This window comes from Pelecanus crispus, chromosome 23 (assembly GCF_030463565.1).
Source record: "Pelecanus crispus isolate bPelCri1 chromosome 23, bPelCri1.pri, whole genome shotgun sequence".
Taxonomy (NCBI): Eukaryota; Metazoa; Chordata; class Aves; order Pelecaniformes; family Pelecanidae; genus Pelecanus; species Pelecanus crispus.
This window is the reverse complement of record NC_134665.1, coordinates 3,449,984-3,473,155: the sequence shown is the minus strand read 5'-3', so window position 1 is coordinate 3,473,155 and position 23,172 is coordinate 3,449,984. Positions and strand designations below refer to the sequence as shown.

At 64.3% G+C, this 23,172-nt stretch overlaps 2 protein-coding genes across 2 annotated transcripts; one reads left to right on the top strand and one right to left on the bottom strand.

The window, feature by feature from the left end:
- The first annotated feature begins 3,357 nt into the window (after positions 1-3,357).
- On the top strand, positions 3,358-12,258 carry LOC142595874 (syntaxin-1B-like). The gene is given in 10 exon segments (XM_075724725.1): positions 3,358-3,417; positions 6,370-6,469; positions 8,588-8,662; positions 8,823-8,896; positions 8,996-9,104; positions 9,191-9,264; positions 10,050-10,187; positions 11,894-11,953; positions 11,955-12,005; positions 12,181-12,258. Coding segments are annotated over 10 exon segments (780 nt in total). The 5' UTR covers positions 3,358-3,396.
- Positions 12,259-18,139: 5,881 nt separating this feature from the next.
- On the bottom strand, positions 18,140-23,086 carry MAPK7 (mitogen-activated protein kinase 7). Its single transcript, XM_075724740.1, is given in 13 exon segments — positions 18,140-18,287; positions 18,450-18,577; positions 18,675-18,956; positions 18,958-19,026; positions 19,028-19,095; positions 20,672-21,320; positions 21,322-21,483; positions 21,485-21,559; positions 21,561-21,848; positions 21,850-21,885; positions 21,887-21,952; positions 21,954-22,170; positions 22,921-23,086. Coding segments are annotated over 12 exon segments (2,169 nt in total). The 5' UTR covers positions 22,152-22,170; positions 22,921-23,086.
- Between the last annotated feature and the right edge of the window lie 86 nt (positions 23,087-23,172).

Below are 23,172 nucleotides of genomic sequence, written 5' to 3'. Positions count from 1 at the left end.
GGTGCTGGGGGGTGCAATGGGTGCTATGGGGGGCTATGGGGGGCTGGGGGCTGCAGTGAGGGCTATAGGGTGCTATAGGGGCTTTGGGGTGCGGGGGGTGCTGGGGGGTGCAGTGGGTGCTATGGGGGGCTATGGGGGGCTGGGGGGGCTATAGGGGGCTGTGGGGTGCGGGGGGTGCTATGGGGGGCTATGGGTGCTATGGGGGGCTATGGGGGGCTGGGGGGGCTATAGGGGGCTGTGGGGTGCGGGGGGTGCTATGGGGGGCTATGGGTGCTATGGGGGGCTATGGGGGGCTATGGGTGCTATAGGGGGCTATAGGGGGCTGTGGGGTGCGGGGGGTGCTGGGGGGTGCAGTGGGTGCTATGGGGGGCTATAGGGGCTGTGGGGGGCTATAGGGGGCTGTGGGGTGCGGGGGGTGCTGGGGGGTGCAATGGGCGCTATGGGGGGCTATGGGGAGCTGGGGGGTGCAGTGAGGGCTATAGGGTGCTATAGGGGGCTGTGGGGTGCAGGGGATGCTGGGGGGGTGCAGTGGGTGCTATGGGGTGCTGGGGGGGTGCAATGGGTGCTATAGGGGGCTATGGGGGCTATAGGGGCTGTGGGGTGCGGGGGGTGCTGGGGGGCTGCAATGGGTGCTATGGGTGCAGTGGGGGTGCAATGGGTGCTATAGGGGGCTATAGGGGGCTGTGGGGTGCGGGGGATGCTGGGGGGTGCAATGGGTGCTATGGGGGGCTATAGGGGCTGTGGGGGGCTATAGGGGGCTGTGGGGTGCAGGGGACACTGGGGGGCTGCAATGGGTGCTATGGGTGCTATGGGGGTGCTATGGGTGCAATGGGTGCTATGGGACGCTGGGGGGCTGCAGTGGGGGCTATAGGGTGCAATGGGTGCTATGGGGGGCTATAGGGGCTGTAGGGGGCTATAGGGGCTGTGGGGTGCAGGGGATGCTGGGGGGGTGCAGTGGGTGCTATGGGGTGCTGGGGGGCTGCAGTGGGGGCTATGGGGGGCTATAGGGGCTGTAGGGGGCTATAGGGGCTGTGGGGTGCAGGGGATGCTGGGGGGGTGCAGTGGGTGCTATGGGGTGCTGGGGGGCTGCAGTGGGGGCTATGGGGGGCTATAGGGGCTGTAGGGGGCTATAGGGGCTGTGGGGTGCAGGGGATGCTGGGGGGCTGCAGTGGCTGCAGGGGGTGCAATGGGCGCTATGGGGTGCTGGGGGGCTGGGGGGGGCTATGGGGGGCTATAGGGGGTATAGGGGCTGTGGGGTGCAGGGGATGCTGGGGGGTGCAATGGGTGCTGGGGATGCTGGTGGTGCAGGGGGGGCTGCAGTGGGTGCTGTGGGTGCAGGGGGGGCTGCAGTGGGGTGCTATGGGGTGCGGGGGGGCTGCAGTGGGGTGCTATGGGGTGCAGGGGGAGCTGCAGTGGGGTGCTGCGGGTGCAGGGGGGTGCTGTGGGTGCTATGGGGTGCTGTGGGTGCAGGGGGAGCTGCAGTGGGGGGCTCTGGAGGTCTGCAGTGGGGTGCAGGGGGGTGCAGCAGGAGATGCAATGGGTGCTGTGGGTGCTGTGGGGTGCAGGAGGGGCTGCAGTGGGGTGCTGTGGGTGCTATGGGGTGCTGTGGGGTGCAGGGGGAGCTGCAGTGGGGTGCAGGGGTGCAGCAGGAGATGCGATGGGTGCTGTGGGGTGCAGGGGGGGCTGCAGTGGGGTGCTGTGGGGTGCAGGGGGGCTGCAGTGGGGTGCTGTGGGTGCTATGGGGTGCTGCGGGTGCAGGGGGGCTGCAGTGGGGTGCAGGGGGAGCTGCAGTGGGGTGCTGTGGGTGCTATGGGGTGCTGTGGGGTGCTGTGGGGTGCAGGGGGAGCTGCAGTGGGGTGCTGTGGGGTGCAGGGGGGCTGCAGTGGGGTGCTGTGGGTGCTATGGGGTGCTGTGGGGTGCTGTGGGGTGCAGGGGGGGCTGCAGTGGGGTGCTGTGGGTGCTATGGGGTGCTGTGGGGTGCTGTGGGGTGCAGGGGGGGCTGCAGTGGGGTGCAGGGGTGCAGCAGGAGATGCGATGGGTGCTGTGGGTGCTGGGGGGGATGTGGGATGCAGTAGGTGGGTGCTATGGGGTCCTATAGGGCGCTATATGGTGCAATAGGGTGCCGTGGGGTGCAGAAGGTGGGTGCTATGGGGTCCTATAGGGTGCTATAGGTGCCTTAGGGTGCAGTAGGTGGGTGTTATGGGGTGCCGTGGGGTGCTATAGGGTGCCTTAGGGTGCAGTAGTTGGGTGCTATGGGGTCCTATGGGGTGCTATAGGGTGCCTCGGGGTGCAGCAGGTAGGTGCTATGGGGCCTTATAGAGTGCTATGGGGTGCTATAAGTGCCTTAGGGTGCAGTAGGTGGGTGCTATGGGGTGCTATAGGGTGCCTTGGTGTGCCGTGGGGTGCCACGGGTGGGTGCCATAGGGCGCTATAGGGTGCCATAGGGTGCTGTGGGGCGCTATAGGGTGCCATAGGGCACTGTGGGGAGCCATAGGGTGCTATAGGGCACTGTGGGGCACTATAGGGTGCCATAGGGCACTGTGGGGTGCCATAGGGTGCTGTGGGGCGCTATAGGGTGCCATAGGGTGCCATAGGGTGCTGTGGGGCGCTATAGGGCGCTGTGGGGCGCTATAGGGTGCCATAGGGCGCTGTGGGGTGCCATAGGGTGCTGTGGGGCGCTATAGGGTGCCGTGGGGCGCTATAGAGTGCCATGGGGCGCCATAGGGTGCTGTGGGGCGCTATAGGGTGCTGTGGGGCGCTATAGAGTGCCATGGGGCGCCATAGGGTGCTGTGGGGCGCCATAGGGTGCCATAGGGCGCTATAGGGTGTGCGGGGGTGCCCGGGTCCCCGCAAGGGGCGGGGCCTCTGCCCTGGGATCAGCCCCGGCTCAGCCAATCGGCTGCAGGGATCCCTCTGGTGGCCCCACCCCTTATGCAAATGAGGCCGGCGCCAGCGGCCAATGGGTTGTGGGGAGAGCCGCTGCATGCAGATGAGCGTGGGGCGTGGCAGGGGGCTGGCAGCCAATCGGGAGGCAGCGGAGGGCACGGGGGAGGGTTCTTTATGCAAATCAGGCATGCCAGGAGCCAATGGCGCGAGGGTGGGCTGCGGTGCGGGGGTGGGGCTATGCAAATGAGCCGGGCCAAGCAGCCAATCAGAAGGGAGGGATCAGGCCATGCAGCTGCCTCAGAGCCCTCGGCCAATCGGGGGGGCGGGGGGGGCGGGGAGCAGCCAATGGCCTTCAGCCTTCGCCCTCGGCTCCGCCCCTCGCGCGCGGGCGGGCGGGGGCAGCCAATGGGGCGCGGCGCTGGGCGGGGCCCCGCCCCGACACCTGGGCCCCCGCAGGCGAAGGACAGCGACGATGAGGAGGAGGTGGTGCACGTCGACCGCGACCACTTCATGGACGAGTTCTTCGAGCAGGTCGGGACCCCCGGGACCCATAGGGACCCATAGGGACCCCCGGGACCCATAGGGAGCCATAGGGACCCCCGGGACCCATAGGGAGCCATAGGGACCCCCGGGACCCATAGGGAGCCATAGGGACCCCCGGGACCCATAGGGAGCCATAGGGACCCATAGGGACCCCTGGGACCCCCCCCGGACCCATAGGGACCCATAGGGACCCCCGGGACCCATAGGGACCCCTGGGACCCCCCCCGGACCCATAGGGACCCATAGGGACCCCCGGGACCCATAGGGAGCCATAGGGACCCCCGGGACCCCCCGGACCCATAGGGAGCCATAGGGACCCATAGGGACCCCCCCCCAGACCCATAGGGACCCATAGGGACCCCCGGGACCCATAGGGAGCCATAGGGACCCCCGGGACCCCCCGGACCCATAGGGAGCCATAGGGACCCATAGGGACCCCCCCCCAGACCCATAGGGACCCATAGGGACCCCCGGGACCCATAGGGAGCCATAGGGACCCCCCCCGGACCCATAGGGACCCCCAGGACCCATAGGGAGCCATAGGGACCCCCCGGACCCATAGGGAGCCATAGGGACCCCCGGGACCCATAGGGAGCCATAGGGACCCCCCCCCGGACCCATAGGGACCCCTGGGACCCCCAGGGAGCCATAGGGACCCATAGGGACCCATAGGGAGCCATAGGGACCCCCCCCCGGACCCATAGGGACCCCTGGGACCCCCAGGACCCATAGGGACCCCCAGGGAGCCATAGGGACCCATAGGGACCCATAGGGAGCCATAGGGACCCCCGGGACCCATAGGGACCCCTGGGACCCCCAGGACCCATAGGGACCCATAGGGACCCCCCCCGGACCCATAGGGACCCCTGGGACCCCCAGGGAGCCATAGGGACCCCCAGGGAGCCATAGGGAGCCATAGGGAGCCATAGGGACCCCTCCCCGGACCCATAGGGACCCCTGGGACCCCCAGGACCCATAGGGACCCCCAGGGAGCCATAGGGAGCCATAGGGAGCCATAGGGACCCCCGGACCCATAGGGACCCCTGGGACCCCCAGGACCCATAGGGACCCCCCCGGACCCATAGGGACCCCTGGGACCCCCAGGACCCATAGGGACCCCCAGGGAGCCATAGGGACCCATAGGGAGCCATAGGAAGCCATAGGGACCCATAGGGATCCCCCCCCCCGGACCCATAGGGAGCCATAGGGAGCCATAGGGACCCCCCCCCCCAGACCCATAGGGACCCCTGGGACCCCCAGGGAGCCATAGGGACCCCCCCCCGGACCCATAGGGACCCCCGGACCCATAGGGAGCCATAGGGACCCCCCCGGACCCATAGGGACCCCCGGACCCATAGGGAGCCATAGGGACCCCCCCGGACCCATAGGGACCCCCAGGACCCATAGGGACCCATAGGGAGCCATAGGGACCTCTGGACCCCATAGGGAGCCATAGGGACCCCCGGGACCCATAGGGACCCCTCTGACCCCATAGGGAGCCATAGGGAGCCATAGGGACCCCCCGGACCCATAGGGAGCCATAGGGACCCCCAGGACCCATAGGAAGCCCCAGACCCCATAGGGACCCCCAGACCATACAGGGACCCCATAGGGACCCCCAGAACCTATAGGGACCATTAGGGACCCCCAGACCCTATAGGGACCTGTCTGACCCTATAGAGACCCCATAGGGACCCCCAGACCCTATAGGAAACCCCGGACCCCATAGGGGCCCCTCTGACCCTATAGGGGCCCCACTGACCCCATAGGGGCCCCACAGCCCCTATAGGAGCCTGACAGACCCTATATGGCCCCCACAGACCCCTATAGGGACCCCAGAGCCCCTATAGAGCTCCCCCAGACACCCTACAGAGTCCCCAGAGCCCCTATAGAGCCCCCACAGACCCTATAGAGCCCCTACAGAGCTCCCACAGACCCCATAGGGCCCCCACAGACCCCTATAGAGACCCCAGAGCCCCTATAGAGCCCCTGTAGCGCCTCCACAGCCCCTATAGAGCTCCCACAGCCCCTATAGAGCCCCCAGACCCCATATGGGCCCAAAGCCCCCCCTAACCCCTATACGACCCCCTCCGACCCCCTAGTGACCCCCATGGCCCCTATAGTGACCCCCATGGCCCCCACGGCCCCTATAGTGACCCCCACGGCCCCTATAGTGACCCCCATGGCCCCCATGGCCCCTATAGTGACCCCCATGGAGGCCCTGGTGTCCCCTATGTCCCCCATGGCCCCTGTGACCCCCATGGCCCCTATGGTGGCCTCCGTGGCCCCATGACCCCCATTGTGTCCCCCTGTGACCCCCATGGTGACCGCTGTGGCCCCATGACCTCTGTGGTGTCCCCTATGACCCCCATGGTGTCCCCTGTGACCCCCATGACCCCCATGGTGACCCCCATGACACCCCCCATGACCCCCATGGTGACCCCCATGACCTCCATGGTGACCCCCATGACGCCCCCCATGACCCCCATGGTGACCCCCATGGCCCCATGATGCCCCTGTGACCCCCATGGTGCCCCCCGTGGCCCCCATGACACCCCCCATGACCCCCATGGTGACCCCCATGACCTCCATGGTGACCCCCATGACGCCCCCCATGACCCCCATGGTGACCCCCATGGCCCCATGACGCCCCTGTGACCCCCATGGTGCCCCCTGTGGCCCCCATGACACCCCCCATGGCCCCATGACGCCCCTGTGACCCCCATGGTGACCCCCATGACGACCCCCATGACCCCCATGGTGACCCCCATGACCTCCATGGTGACCCCCATGACGCCCCCCATGACCCCCATGGTGACCCCCATGGCCCCATGACGCCCCCGTGGCCCCCATGACACCCCCCATGGCCCCATGACGCCCCCTGTGACCCCCATGACGCCCTCCGTGACCCCCGTGACCCCCGTGACCCCGTCGCGGCAGGTGGAGGAGATCCGGGGCTGCATCGAGAAGCTGTCGGAGGACGTGGAGCAGGTGAAGAAGCAGCACAGCGCCATCCTGGCCGCCCCCAACCCCGACGAGAGTGAGCGGGGGGACACGGGGGGCGCGGGGGGGACGCGGGGGGCACGGGGGGACGCGGGGGGCAGGGGCGCTCCAGGGACATTGGGGGCGGGGGGACTCCAGGAAGCAGGGACGCCATGGAGGACACATGGGATGGAGGGACACCAGGGACATGGGATGGAGGGACACCAGGGACATTTGGGGATGGGGGGACACCAGGGACCAGGGACATCATGGAGGACACATGGGATGGAGGGACACCAGGGACACCATGGAGAACACATGGGATGGAGGGACACCAGGGACGCTATGGAGGACACTTGGGATGGAGGGACACCAGGGACACATGGGATGGAGGGACATCATGGAGGACACATGGGATGGAGGGACACCAGGGACACATGGGATGGAGGGACACCAGGGACACATGGGATGGAGGGACATCATGGAGGACACATGGGATGGAGGGACACCAGGGACACATGGGATGGAGGGACACCAGGGACACATGGGATGGAGGGACACCAGGGACACATGGGATGGAGGGACATCATGGAGGACACATGGGATGGAGGGACACCAGGGACACATGGGATGGAGGGACATCATGGAGGACACATGGGATGGAGGGACACCAGGGACACCATGGAGAACACATGGGATGGAGGGACACCAGGGACATTTGGGGATGGGGGGACACCAGGAACCAGGGACGCTATGGAGGACACATGGGATGGAGGGACACCAGGGACATCATGGAGGACACTTGGGATGGAGGGACACCAGGGACGCTATGGAGGACACTTGGGATGGAGGGACACCATGGAGGACACATGGGATGGAGGGACACCAGGGACATTTGGGATGGAGGGACACCAGGGATGCCATGGGGACATTTGGGGATGGGGGGACACCAGGAACCAGGGACATCATGGAGGACACATGGGATGGAGGGACACCAGGGACATTTGGGGATGGGGGGACACCAGGGACCAGGGACGCTATGGAGGACACATGGGATGGAGGGACACCAGGGACATCATGGAGGACACTTGGGATGGAGGGACACCAGGGACGCTATGGAGGACACTTGGGATGGAGGGACACCATGGAGGACACATGGGATGGAGGGACACCAGGGACATCATGGAGGACACTTGGGATGGAGGGACACCGGGGACATCATGGAGGACACTTGGGATGGAGGGACACCAGGGACGTGGGACACCAGGGACATTTGGGATGGAGGGACACCAGGAACCAGGAACACCATGGGGACACATGGGATGGAGGGACACCAGGGACATCATGGAGGATACATGGGATGGAGGGACACCAGGGACGCTATGGAGGACACTTGGGATGGAGGTCCGGACACCAGGGACACCATGGAGGACACAAGAGGGAGGGACACCAGGGACATCATGGAGGACACTTGGGATGGAGGGACACCAGGGACATTTGGGGATGGGGGGACACCAGGAACCAGGGACGCTATGGAGGACACTTGGGATGGAGGGACACCAGGGACATGGGACACCAGGAACACTGGGGATGGAGGGACACCAGGAACCAGGGACACCATGGAGGACACATGGGATGGAGGGACACCAGGGACACTTGGGATGGAGGGACACCAGGGACGCTATGGAGGACACATGGGATGGAGGGACACCAGGGACACTTGGGATGGAGGGACACCAGGGACACTTGGGATGGAGGGACACCAGGAACCAGGGACGCTATGGAGGACACTTGGGATGGAGGGACACCAGGGACACATGAGATGGAGGGACACCAGGGACGCTATGGAGGACACATGGGATGGAGGGACACCAGGAACATCATGGAGAACACTTGGGATGGAGGGACACCAGGGACACATGGGATGGAGGGACACCAGGAACCAGGAACACCATGGGGACACTGGGGATGGAGGAACACCAGGAACATCATGGAGAACACTTGGGATGGAGGGACACCAGGGACATGGGACACCAGGGACATTTGGGATGGAGGGACACCAGGGATGCCATGGGGACATTTGGGGATGGGGGGACACCAGGAACCGGGAGGGGACCTGGGGGGGTGACAGCAGGGTGGGGACAGCCGGGGGGTGACACGTCCCCACCCCCCCCAGAGACGAAGCAGGAGCTGGAGGACCTCACGGCCGACATCAAGAAGACGGCGAACAAAGTGCGCTCCAAGTTGAAAGGTGACCTCGCGGCGGCCATCTTGGGGGTGACCCGCGCGACGGGCGGGGCCGTCTTTGCCGCCATGGCTGCCCGCCTCCGCGGCGGCCATCTTGGTGCGGCGGCTGGGTGGGGAGGGGCGTGGTGGGCCGGAGGAAGAGGTCACGCCGTCCTCTCCCGCAGCCATCGAGCAGAGCATCGAGCAGGAGGAAGGTCTGAACCGCTCCTCGGCCGACCTACGCATCCGGAAAACGCAGGTATCCCTCCTCCCCCTCGTCCTTCACCCTCCTCCTCCTCCTCGGCGGCGGTGGCCGCCAGCGCGAGGTCCCACGCCCGCGTCCTCCCCGCGTCCCCAGCACTCGACGCTGTCCCGCAAGTTCGTGGAGGTGATGACGGAGTACAACGCCACCCAGTCCAAGTACCGCGACCGGTGCAAGGACAGGATCCAGAGGCAGCTGGAGATCAGTAGGTCGCGGGAACGGGGCTGGCAGGGGACGAAGACGCCGGGGGTTGGGGGGCGTCACCCACCGTCACCTCCCCTCTCCCCGCAGCCGGCCGGACCACCACCAATGAAGAGCTGGAGGACATGCTGGAGAGCGGGAAGTTGGCCATCTTCACCGATGACGTACGTGAGGCCTCTCCACCCCACGGTCGAGAGCCCCTGGAGGACCCTAGAACCCAACGGGGCACCTAGAACCCAATGGGGCACCTAGAACCCAACGGGGCACCTTGAACCCAACGGGGCACCTTGAACCCAACGGGGCACCTAGAACCCAACGGGGCACCTTGAACCCAACGGGGCACCTCGAACCCAATGGGGCACCTCGAACCCAACGGGGCACCTTGAACCCAACGGGGCACCTCGAACCCAACGGGGCACCTCGAACCCTAACGGGGCACCTCGAACCCAATGGGCCACCTCGAACCCAACGGGGCACCTAGAACCCAACGGGGCACCTCAAACCCAACGGGGCACCTCGAACCCAATGGGCCACCTCAAACCCAATGGGGCACCTAGAACCTCAAACCCAATGGGGCACCTCGAACCTCAAACCCAATGGGGCACCTCGAACCCAACGGGGCACCTCGAACCCAACGGGGCACCTCGAACCCAACGGGCCCCGAGCGGGGGCCAATGAGATGCCCCGAACAGCAGCACCACTTGAAATCCAGAAGGTCCCCTGGAGCCTTTGGGGTGGTTGGTTTTTTTTTGAGGTACCTGGTGCCCATTGGGTCACCCGGAACCCATTAGGTCACCTAGAACCCAATGAGATGCCCCGAATCATCGCGTGATCTAGAAACCATGAGGTTGCCTATGACCTGCGGGGGTACCTGGCGCCCCATTGGATCGTCTCGAGCCCAAGGACCCCCCACCCTACGCTCCCACCTGCCTCTCCTCTCTCCTACCAGATCAAAATGGACTCGCAGATGACCAAACAGGCCCTGAACGAGATCGAGACGCGACACAACGAGATCATCAAGCTGGAAACGAGCATCCGGGAGCTGCACGACATGTTCGTGGACATGGCGATGCTGGTGGAGAGCCAGGTACGGCGGGGGAAGGACGGAGGGAGGGCTTGGACCCACCCGCGTTGGGGTTCAAGGAGCTGCACAAAGCCCCCAGCGAGGTACCGGATCCTGTGGATCCCTCCCTCCCACTGAGAAACAAAATTGGAGGGATCACCGGATCATCTGGAGTCCGTCGAAACTTCTAGAGCCCACGGGGTCACCGAGAACCCGTGGTCAAAAGCTCTCAAGCCCACCAAGAGACCCTTGGGTCACCTAGAACCCACCAAAATCCATATTTAATGTTCATTGGCTCACCTGGATGCCATCAAAAGCTCTTGAGCCCACCAAGGGTCATCTAGAACCCAGGAAAAGCCATTGTTAGGGCTCCTTGGCTCCCCTAGATGCCATCAGAAGCTCTTGAGCCCACCAAGAATCATCTAGAACCCACAAAAAGCCACTGTTAGGGCTCCTTGGCTCCCCTAGACACCATCAAAGGCTCTTGAGCCCACCAAGAATCATCTAGAACCCAGGAAAAGCCATTGTTAGGGCTCCTTGGCTCCCCTAGACGCCATCAAAGGCTCTTGAGCCCACCAAGAATCATCTAGAACCCAGGAAAAGCCATTGTTAGGGCTCCTTGGCTCCCCTAGACGCCATCAGAAGCTCTTGAGCCCACCAAGAATCATCTAGAACCCACAAAAAACCGTTGTTAGGGCTCCTTGGCTCCCCTAGACGCCATCAGAAGCTCTTGAGCCCACCAAGAATCATCTAGAACCCACAGAAAGCCGTTGTTAGGGCTCCTTGGCTCCCCTAGACGCCATCAGAAGCTCTTGAGCCCACCAAGAATCATCTAGAACCCAGGAAAAGCCATTGTTAGGGCTCCTTGGCTCCCCTAGATGCCATCAAAGGCTCTTGAGCCCACCAAGAATCATCTAGAACCCACAAAAAGCCATTGTTAGGGCCAAGAATCATCTAGAACCCACAGAAAGCCGTTGTTAGGGCTCCTTGGCTCCCCTAGACGCCATCAGAAGCTCTGAGCCCACCAAGAATCATCTAGAACCCAGGAAAAGCCATTGTTAGGGCTCCTTGGCTCCCCTAGATGCCATCAAAGGCTCTTGAGCCCACCAAGAATCATCTAGAACCCCAAAAAGCCATTGTTAGGGCTCCTTGGCTCCCCTAGACACCATCAAAGGGTCTTGAGTCCACCAAGAATCATCTAGAACCCACAAAAAGCCACTGTTAGGGCTCCTTGGCTCCCCTAGATGCCATCAGAAGCTCTTGAGCCCACCAAGAATCATCTAGAACCCACAAAAAGCCATTGTTAGGGCTCCTTGGCTCCCCTAGACACCATCAGAAGCTCTTGAGCCCACCAAGAATCATCTAGAACCCACAGAAAGCCATTGTTAGGGCTCCTTGGCTCCCCTAGACACCATCAAAGGCTCTTGAGCCCACCAAGAATCATCTAGAACCCAGGAAAAGCCATTGTTAGGGCTCCTTGGCTCCCCTAGACGCCATCAGAAGCTCTTGAGCCCACCAAGAATCATCTAGAACCCAGGAAAAGCCATTGTTAGGGCTCCTTGGCTCCCCTAGACGCCATCAGAAGCTCCTGAGCCCACCAAGGAGCTGTTGGACCACCTAGGCCTGCTCGAGCCGCCCCGTCCCGGCCGCTGGTGTGTGTCTGTCCCCCGGGGTGCCAGCCCCGCCCCGGGGATGGGGCGGGCGGCTCAGGGCCGGGTTCTGTTTCTCAGGGCGAGATGATCGACCGCATCGAGTACAACGTGGAGCACTCGGTCGACTACGTGGAACGGGGCCGTGTCGGACACCAAAAAAGCCGTAAAGTACCAGAGCAAAGCCCGGAGGGTGAGTGATGGGGCGGGGCGGGCACGGCACGGCCGGGGGGGGTGGGCCGGGAGCCCGGGCGCCTGGGTCCTCAACGCGGCGGGGGGCTTCTCCTGCTCCGTAACGCTCCTCTCTTCTCTCCTCTCTCCTCCCCGCGCTGCCCGGACGTCATTTTTTTTTTGGGGTAACGTAGAAGAAAATTATGATCATAATTTGTTGCGTGGTGCTGGGGGTGGTCTTGGCCTCCTCCATCGGGGGCACGTTGGGCTTGTAGGGGCCCCCGGGGCGCCCCCGCGGCAGCAATTAACGCCCCCACCCCCCCCCTCCTCCTCCTTCCCCCTGCCCCCCGGTAACGAGAATAACCACATAAGCGAGAATAAGAATAAATTAAGAGACAATTGTTCATGCGAACGGACATAACAGCACGTGGTCCAATCACCCGCCGCCCCCCGTGGACCAGAGCGGTCCGGCCCGGCCCCGGGGCTGGCAAATCTAAGCGGGCTCGTCGGCCTCCATCCATCCCATCATCCCGCTCCCCCGGCCGCCTGGGTCCTCCCCACTTCTCCTCGCCCCCCGCCACCTCCATCTCCCATCCACGCGCTGACGCCTGGGGGGGCGCAGGCCTGGTGGGGGGCACGAGGTGGCCCTGGGGGGGCTCTGGAGGGGCAGGTGGGTCAAGGGGGGGGTCCCGGAGCGGGGGCTGGGGTCAGGGTGAGCCGAGTAGGGGGCTCCTGGGGGGGGACTGACACTCAGGAGGAGTGAGGGGTTGGATTGGGTTGACCTTTGGGAGCCATCGTGGGGGCAGTTGGGTTGGGTTGACCCCAGTGAGGTGTCACGGGTCAGGCTGACCCTAAGGAGAGGCCCACAGATGGGGGTCAGCCCTACAGCGGGGCCACGGGCAGGTTCGGATGACCCCAGGGAAGGATTTGGAGGACAGTTGGGTCGGGTTAACCTCCGACAGGGGTTATGGGTCACGCTGACCCTAGAAAGGGGTCAGGGCTCAGATTGGTTTGACTGCAGGGAGGGGCCGCAGGTCGGGGTGACCCTAAAGAGGGGGTCGAGGGTCAGGGTTGACCCTAAAGACGGGTCGAGTTGACCCTAAAGAGGGGTCGAGGGTCAGATTGACCCTAAAGAGGGGTCAGGGTGACCCTAAAGAGGGGTCAGGGTGACCCTAAAGACGGGGTCGAGGGTTAGATTGACCCTAAAGACAGGTCGAGTTGACCCTAAAGAGGGGTCGCGGGTCAGGGTGACCCTATAGAGGGGTCAGGTTGACCCTAAAGGGGGGTTGCGGGTCAGGGTGACCCTATAGAGGGGTCAGGTTGACCCTAAAGAGGGGTTGGGGGTCGGGGTTAGGAAGACCCTAGAGAAGGACTATGGGGGCAGCTGGGTTGGGTTGACCCCGGTGAGGGGTCGCAGGTCAGGTTGACCCCGGTGAGGGTCAGGGCCCTTGAGGGGGGCTGATGGGCCGGCCCCAGGGCGGGTTATGGGTCAGGTTGACCCTAGAAGAGGTTGATGGGTAGGGTTGGGTTGACCCGTCCTGGGGGGGGGTGCAGGGGTGCACCCTGCTGCCCCCCGGTCCTGGGTGACGTCACGCGGGGGGTTCCATGGGGGGCAGAGGTGACTTGAGCCCATTCCCACCGCGCAGCTGAGGTGACGCCATTACCCGCCCAACTAACCTGCTAACCACCCATCTAACCAGCTAACCGCCACCCATCCAGCCAGCTAACCACCCACCCACCCAGTTCAACAAGCACCCAACCAGGTAACCGCCGCCCATCCACCCAGATAAACCAGCACCCATCCAGTTGACTGCCCACCCAACCAGCTAACCAAGCATTCATTCAGCCCGCTAACCACCTAACCAAATACCCATCCAACTGGCTAACCAATCACCTAACCATCCGCCCAGTCAGCTAACCAGCCACCCATCCAACCAGCTAACCACTCATCCAACTAGCTAGCCAGTCGCTCAAACAGCTAACCAGCCACCCATCCAACCACTTAACCACCCACCCAACTAACCAACCACCCATCCAAACAGCTAAGCAACCAACCAGCTAACTACTGCCCACCCAGTCAGCTAACCAACCGGCATACCACCCAACTAACCGGCTAACTAGCCACCCGCCCAGCTAACAACGCGTCTGACCACCCATCTAACTGCCAGCCATCCAACCAGCTAACCAACCAACCACCTAACTAACCTGATAACTGCCAGCCAGCTAATGAACCCATCGCCCTGCTAACCAACCAGCCCATCACCCATCTAACCAGCTAACCAACCATCGTGCAGCTAACCAACCAGCCCATCACCCATCTAACCAGCTAACCAACCGATCCATCGCCCACCTAACCAACCAGCCCATCACCCACCTAACCAGCTAACCAATTAATCCATCACCCACCTAACCAACCAGCCCATTGCCCACCTAACCAGCTAACCAACCAATCCCTTGCCCCGCTAACCAACCAGCCAATCACCCACCTAAGCAGCTAATCAACCAATCCATCACCCACCTAAGCAGCTAACCAACCAGCCAATCACCCACCTAACCAGGTAACCAACCGATCCATCACCCACCTAAGCAGCTAACCAACCAGCCCATCACCCACCTAACCAACCAATCCATCACCCACCTAACTAGCTAACCAACCGATCCATCGCCCTGCTAACCAACTGATCCATCACCCACCTAACCAACCAGCCCATCACCCACCTAACCAGCTAACCAACCAGCTGATCACCCACCTAACCAGCTAACCAACCCAGCCCATCACCCACCTAACTAGCTAACCAACCAGCCCATCACCCACCTAACCAGCTAACCAACCGATCCATCACCCACCTAACCAGCTAACCAACCAGCCCATCACCCACCTAACACCCACCCATCCGACCAGCTAACCAGCTAACGACCGACCGACCCGTCACCCCCACTGACCAGCCCACCAACCGCCCGACAGCTCAGCCTCCCACCCAATCACCCGCTGACCCAAGCGGCCAATCAGCCGCTCTCCCGCCTGTCCAACCAACCAGCCCCCTGCCCCGCCGGGCACCTGACCAACCACGGCTTCGCCACCCCGCCCACCCGCCCGCGCAACCAACCACCGCCCACCCCCCCCACCAAGGACCCCGTCACCCGCCCAACCGCCCCACCAGTGACCCAACCGGTGACCCAACCACCCAACCGGTGACCCAACCGGTGACCCAACCGGTGACCCAACCGCCCCACCGGTGACCCAACCGGTGACCCAACCGCCCCACCGGTGACCCAACCCGCCCCACTGATGACCCAACCAACCTACTGATGACTCAACCACCCCATCAACCGCACAACTGCCCCACCGGTGACCCAACCACCCCGTCACCTGCCGCACCGGTGACTCAACCGCCCCACTGACGACCCAACCACCCTACTGATGACCCAACCACCCCATCAACTGCACAACCGCCCCACCGGTGACCCAACCACCTTGTCAACCACCCAACCGCCCCACCGGTGGTGACCCAACCACCTCACTGACAACCCAACCGACTGACGACCCAACCGCCCCATCACCCATCCAACCACCTCACCGGTGACCCAACCACCCCATCACTCATCTAACCGCCCCACCGGTGACCCAACCACCCCACCAATGACCCAACCACCTCGTCACCCGCACAACCACCCCACTGACGACCCAACCACACCATCATCCACCTAACCGCCCCACCAATGACCCCGTCACACATCCAACCACCTCACCGGTGACCCAACCACCTCGTCAAACGCCCAACCACCCCACTGGTGACCCAACCACCTCGTCACTCACATAACCACCCCACTGACAACCCAACCACCCCGTCATCCACCCAACCACCCCACCAACGACCCTGTCACGCATCCAACCGCCTCACCGGTGACCCAACCACCTTGTCAACTGCCCAACCGCCCCACTGGTGACCCAACCAGCCTGTCAACCGCCCAACCACCTCACCGGTGACCCAACCACCCCGTCAACAACCCAACCGCCTCACCGGTGACCCCAACCACCCCGTCAACAACCCAACCGCCTCACCGGTGACCCAACCACCCCGTCAACAACCCAACCGCCCCACCGGTGACCCAACCAGCCCGTCAACCTCCCAACCGCCCCACCGGTGACCCAACCAGCCTGTCAACCGCCCAACCGCCCCACTGGTGACCCAACCACCCCGTCAACAACCCAACCGCCCCACCGGTGACCCAACCACCCCATCAACTGCCCAACTGCCCCACGGTGAACCCAACTGTCCTGTCAACGGCCCAACCACTCCACCAACAACCCAACCGCCCCGTCAAGCGCCCAACCAACAACCCAACCGCTCTGTCAACTACCCAACCGCCCCACCAACGCCCCACCCGATGACCCAACCGCCCCACCGATGACCCAACCAATGACCCAACCGCCCCACCAATGCCCCACCCAATGACCCAACCGCCCCACCGATGACCCAACCGATGACCCAACCGCCCCACCGATGACCCAACCGATGACCCAACCGCTCCACCAATGCCCCACCCGATGACCCAACCGCTCCACCGATGACCCAACCGATGACCCAGTCGATGACCCAACCGATGACCCAACCGCCCCACCGACGCCCATCCTACCCCGTCACCCGCTTCCCCCGCCGCACCCCCCCGGCCGAGGAACCACCCCCACTTAGATTTCCCGCCCCGCGGGGGCCGCCGCCGCCCGCAGCGCCGCCGCCGCGCCCCCCGCGCTGCCCCCCAAAGCCCGCGCCGCGGGGGGTCCGGGGGGGTCCCCCGCCCCCCGAGCTCTGTAGCGTCCCCTCGTGGTCTGTGATGTATTTGCTACGAAACCCATGCCACAAACGCACCCGCCTCCGCCTCCTTCCTTCCTCCTCCTCCGCGGGGTGGGGCGGGGGGGCACGGGGGCTCCTATAGGGTCCTTACAGCCCCCTATAGCAGCCATGGGGGGCCCTAGAGCTCCCCCGGCGTCCCTAGGGCCCCCCCTATGGCCCCTACAGCCCTCCCGTAGTGCCTACGCGGTGTCTATACCTCCCCCGACGTCCCCACAGCTCCTTCTGATTCCTCGGGGGTCCCCCATGGGTGCCTGCCGCTCCTATAGCCCCCATAAGGTCCCTGCAAGCCCCTATAGCCCCCTACAGCTCCCTGCAGCCCCCTTGCTGCTCTATACGCTACCCCACAGCCCCCTCTCAAACCGTACGTGCGTATAGAGCTACCTATAGCCCCATATAGCTCCCCGTAGTCCCACGCGGCTGCCTACAACGCCATACGACCCCCATCGCCCCGTATAGCGCCCAGGGCACCTATAGCCCTACACGGGACGCCATTGGTCCATAGCCTCCTGTAGACCCATAGAGCCCCTACGTTCCCATGCAGCCTGCACAGGGCCCTATAGCCCCCTACAGCCCCTATAGGTTCATATAGCGGAATTCCGTACAGCCCGTAAGCTGTCTATAGCCCAACGCATTCCCTACAGCCCCTATAGATCCCTAGAGTCACCTACAACCCTATAGAGTCCATACGTCCCTATACAGCCTGTACGGCTCCCTATAGCCCCCTACAGCCCCTATAAGTTCAGATAGCATAATGTAACTTCATACAACCCATAGCGTGTCTATAGCCCAACGCATTCCCTGCAGCCCCTATAGATCCATAGAGTCTCTTACAACCCTATAGATCCTGTGGGTCCCTATACAGCCTATACGGCTCCTTACGGGCCCCTATAAGTTTGTATAAAGTAATGTAACTTCATACAACCCATAGCGTGTCTGTAGCCCAACGCATTCCCTGCAGCCCCTATAGATCCACAGAGTCTCCTACGACCCTATAGACCCCATAGGTCCCTATACAGCCTCTATGGCTCCCTATAGCCCCCTATAGGTCCATCGAGTTTCCGCCAGCCCCCTCCAAAGCCCCACGCAAAGTCCTGCCCCCCCTATAGGCCCCATTCCCTATAGCCCCTATAGGGTCCCCGAAGAGCCGGGACCGACGACGCCCGGGGTCCCTCCGACGGGTGGCACGAGAACGGGGGCCGTTTCCTTACAAATTTAATTGGGGGGGGCGGGGCCAAGGCACCGAGGGGCGGGGCCAAGGCGCCGGGCGGGGCGGGGCGGGTCCCGGACCCCTGGGCGCCCCCCGTTAGGGGTCGGGGAGGTCATCGGCGAGGAGCATGGGGGAGCCGAGCTGGAGGTCGCGCTGGAGGCTCTCGAGGGCGGCGGGGCTCAGGCGATGGACCTCCAGCCAATCGGCGAGCAGCGAGGCCGACAGCGGCGCCGAATCGCCCTGGCTGCGGCGGGGAGGGGCGGGCTGTCGGACGCCGGGGTCTCCCTCCCCCAATAGCGGGGCTCCGTCCCCCGCCAAGGGTGCTTGGGGACCACCCGGGGGAGGGACGGGGTGGCGGGGACGCCCGGGGTCCCCTCCCCGCCCCAACGCCCGGGTCCCCTCTCACCTGTCCTTGGCGTCGCCCACCATGTCCAGCGATTGGCTGAGGAACTCCTCCAGGTCGAAGCCCACCCCATAGCCGGCCCCGCTTCCCTTGGGGGTCACCGAAAAGACGGGGGGCAGCAGGTCCTCCACCTACGGGGATGACGACGATGACGATGGTCAAGGTGGAGGCCAAGCCGGTGACGCCTGGGTCCCCACCCCGGGGCCGGGGGACCCCTGGGACCCTCACCTGGGATTTGGAGAGCTGCTGGGTGACGGTGGCCACGTCGGGGTCCGCCGGGAGGGGTGCGGCGGGGGGTTCCGGCCAGACCTCGGGGCCCGGCCAGGTTTCGGGGGGTCCCCCGCAAGGTTGGGGGCAAGGGGGAGGAGGGGCAGGGGGACGGGGAGGGGGCGGGGGGCGAGGCGGGGCCCCGTCCCGCATCTTGGTCCAACGCTCGAGGAGGTGGCGGTCGTCGTCGGTGAGGACGAGCCCCCGCAGCCCCTCACCGCGGCCTCGGGGCTCGCGCCGCTCCCCGCTCTCGCTGCTTCTTCTCCCGCTCCTTCGCCCGCTCCTGCCGCCGCCGGCGCTTCTCCTCCCGCTCCCCGCTGCCGCTCCGCTGCCGTCACCGGCTTCCGGCCTTCCGGCGCCTCCGGGGCCGCGCACGGCAGCTCTGCAGGGCGCCCAGGAGACCACGGGTGGAGCCACCAACCCAACCACAAGCCAACCGCAACCCAACCCAACTCAACCCAACCACAACGCAACCCAACCGCAACCCAACCGCAACCCCTGGCACCCAGGAGTCTGGGGATGGAGCCACCAACCCAACCCAACCACAACCCAACCATAACCAACCCCTGGGACCCAGGAGTCCAGGGATGGAGCCACCAACCCAACCCAACCCAACCACAACCCAACCACAACCAACCCCTGGGACCCAGGAGTCCAGGGATGGAGCCACCAACCCAACCCAACTCAACCCAACCCAACCACAACCCAACCATAACCAACCCCTGGGATCCAGGAGTCCGGGGATGGAGCCACCAACCCAACCACAACCCAATCACAACCCAACCCAACCCAACCAAAACCCAACCATAACCAACCCCTGGGACCCAGGAGTCCAGGGATGGAGCCACCAACCCAACCCAACTCAACCCAACCCCTGGGACCCAGGCATCTGGGGATGGAGCCACCAACCCAACCCAACTCAACCCAACCCAACCACAACCCAACCATAACCAACCCCTGGGACCCAGGTGTCCGGGGATGGAGCCACCAACCCAACCCAACTCAACCCAACTCAACCCAACCCAACCATAACCAACCCCTGGGACCCAGGCATCCGGGGATGGAGCCACCAACCCAACCCAACTCAACCCAACTCAACCCAACCCAACCACAACCCAACCATAACCAACCCCTGGGACCCAGGATCCAGGGATGGAGCCACCAACCCAACCCAACTCAACCCAACCCCTGGGACCCAGGCATCCGGGGATGGAGCCACCAACCCAACCCAACTCAACCCAACTCAACCCAACCCAACCACAACCCAACCATAACCAACCCCTGGGACCCAGGTGTCCGGGGATGGAGCCACCAACCCAACCCAACCCAACCCAACCCCACCCCACCCCTGGGACCCAGGCATCCGGGGATGGAGCCACCAACCCAACCCAGCTCAACCCAACTCAACCCAACCCAACCACAACCAACCCCTGGGACCCAGGCGTCCGGGGATGGAGCCACCAACCCAACCCAACTCAACCCAACTCAACCCAACCCAACCATAACCAACCCCTGGGACCCAGGCATCCGGGGATGGAGCCACCAACCCAACCCAACTCAACCCAACTCAACCCAACCCAACCATAACCAACCCCTGGGACCCAGGCATCCGGGGATGGAGCCACCAACCCAACCCAACTCAACCCAACTCAACCCAACCCAACCACAACCCAACCATAACCAACCCCTGGGACCCAGGATCCAGGGATGGAGCCACCAACCCAACCCAACTCAACCCAACCCAACCACAACCCAACCATAACCAACCCCTGGGACCCAGGATCCAGGGATGGAGCCACCAACCCAACCCAACTCAACCCAACTCAACCCAACCCAACCACAACCCAACCATAACCAACCCCTGGGACCCAGGTGTCCGGGGATGGAGCCACCAACACAACCCAACCCAACCCAACCCCACCCCACCCCTGGGACCCAGGTGTCCGGGCGTGCCTCACCTTTGCTCTTGTTCCTCATGGCCGACTTGAGCAGGGCAGCCTTGAGGGCGGCCTTGGTGTCATCGGAGATGGCGCCGTCCCGCTTGGGTGCCACGGGGGCCCCCGGCTCCGCCTTCACCCGGGGAGAGTCCATTGGGCAGTCAGGGGCAGGGGCGGGGGCAGGGCCAGGGCTCGGCATGTCCACGTCGGTGCAGGGCCAGGCCGGGCCAACGCCGGCCACCGTGGCGTTGGACACGTTGACGTTGGCCGCGCTGACGGCGGCCATGGTGGTGCCGACGTTGGCCATGGCGGCGTTGGCCATGCTGACGTTGCTGTTGGCCATGGTGGCGCTGACGTTGGCCATGGCGGCGTTGGCCATGCTGACGCTAGCCATGTTGACGTTGGCCACGCCGACGTTGGCCATGGCAGCGTTGGCCACGCTGACACCGGCGTTGGCCACGTTGACACTGGAGTTGCCCATGCTGACGCTGGCCACGTTGACGCCGGAGCTGGCCGCGTTGACGTCGGCCATGTTGACGTTAGCATTGCCCATGTTGACGCTGGCCACGTCGACGTTAGCTGCGTTGACGCCGACGGTGACCACGCTGATGTCGCCCATGGGGACGTTAACGTCGGCCATGGCGCTGTTGGCGGCGTTGACACCGCCACCCGGCGCCGCTGGCTGCGTTTTCAGCGCCGCCGGCTGGGGCGAAGGCAATTTGCCGCCGGATACCGTCGCGGCGGGCATGGAAGTCGGCAATCTCGGCCACGATGGCCGCCTTGATCTCCTCCTTGGTGAGCACCTGGCGGTCGAAGGCGAAGTCGAAGGCGGGGGACGCACTCGGGCTCATCCTCGGGATCGTGGTACTTGGCCAAAAACGGGTGCCGCAGCGCCTCGGCCACCCCCACCCCGCTCCCGCGGGTCGAAGCGCAGCATCCGACCCAACAGCGCCAACGCCGCTGGCTCGGCATCGCCGAAGAGGCTCTCCCAAGGCACCGCCGGCCGCGGCGGCAGGCTCTGCACGTACGCCCGCACCCGTTCGGCGCCGATGGCGGCCATGACGGTGGCCGGCGGCGTTCCCAGCACGGCCATGATGAGCTGCAGCTGGTGGACGTAGTTCCTGCCGGGGAAGAGCTGCCGGCGACCCAACATCTCGGCGAAGATGCACCCGACCGACCACATGTCAATGGCGCGGGTTGTAGCGGTGGAGCGAGAGCAGCAGCTCTGGCGCCCGGGTACCAGCGGGTGGCCACGTATTCGGTGAGGAAGGCCTTGGCGTGCCGCGGGTCAGCCCCCAGCCCCCCGGGCCATGCCGAAGTCGCCGATCTTCAGCTCGCAGTTCTCGTTCACCAGGAGGTTGCTCGGCTTCAGGTCGCGGTGGAGGACGTTGGCCGAGTGGATGTACTTGAGGCCCCGTAGGAGCTGGTAGAGGAAGTAGCGGACGTGCTCCAGCGTCAGCGGCTGCGCCGAGTGGATGATCTGGTGGAGGTCGCTCTCCATCAGGTCCAGCACCACGTAGCTGCAAGCAGGAAAGGGGACCCAGGCGTCCGGGAGGGGCTGGAGATGTCCCCACGGGCACCACCCCCCTTCTGTGAACCCTGGTCACCAGGTGGGCTCCGTCCCACGTGTCCTGCTGCCCCCGCAAGAGGACCCAGGTGGCCAAGAGGGACTGGGAACGTCCCCATGGGGGCCACCACCACCCACTGGACCCAGGTGGGATCCATCCCACGTGTTCTCCTGCCCCACAAGAGCACCCAGAAGGGGATGGAGACGTCCCCATGGGGGCCACCACCACCCAAGGGACCCAACTAGCCAAGCAGGCTCCATCCCACGTGTTCTCCTGCCCCACAAGAGCACCCAGGAGGGGATGGAGACGTCCCCCATGGGGGCCACCACCACCCCATGGACCCAGTTGGCCAAGCAGGCTCCATCCCACGTGTTCTCCTGCCCCACAAGAGCACCCAGAAGGGGATGGAGACGTCCCCATGGGGGCCACCACCACCCAAGGGACCCAACTAGCCAAGCAGGCTCCATCCCACGTGTTCTCCTGCCCCACAAGAGCACCCAGAAGGGGATGGAGACGTCCCTATGGGGGCCACCACCACCCCATGGACTCAGCTGGCCAATGGGATCCATACCACGTGTTCTCCTGCCCCACAAGAGCACCCAGGAGGGGATGGAGATGTCCCCATGGGGGCCACCACCACCCGATGGTCCCAGGTGTTTGGGGGGGGACACCGAGGGGGACCCGGGCGCCCGGGGCACGCACACGGAGCGGAACTCGCCGTAAGGGACGGTGGGCTTGAGGATGTCCTTGATGCCGATGATGTTGTCGTGCTTGAAGTGCTTGAGGATCTTCAGCTCCCGCAGGGTCCGCTTGGCGTTGGTCACCACGTCAAAGGCGTTGGGGATCTTCTTGATGGCCACCTGCTGGCCTGACGTCCCGCGGACACGAGCGGCCGGGGACCTCGTCACCCGCCCCGGTGTCCCTGGGTGCCCACCCAAGCACCCAGAAAGGACC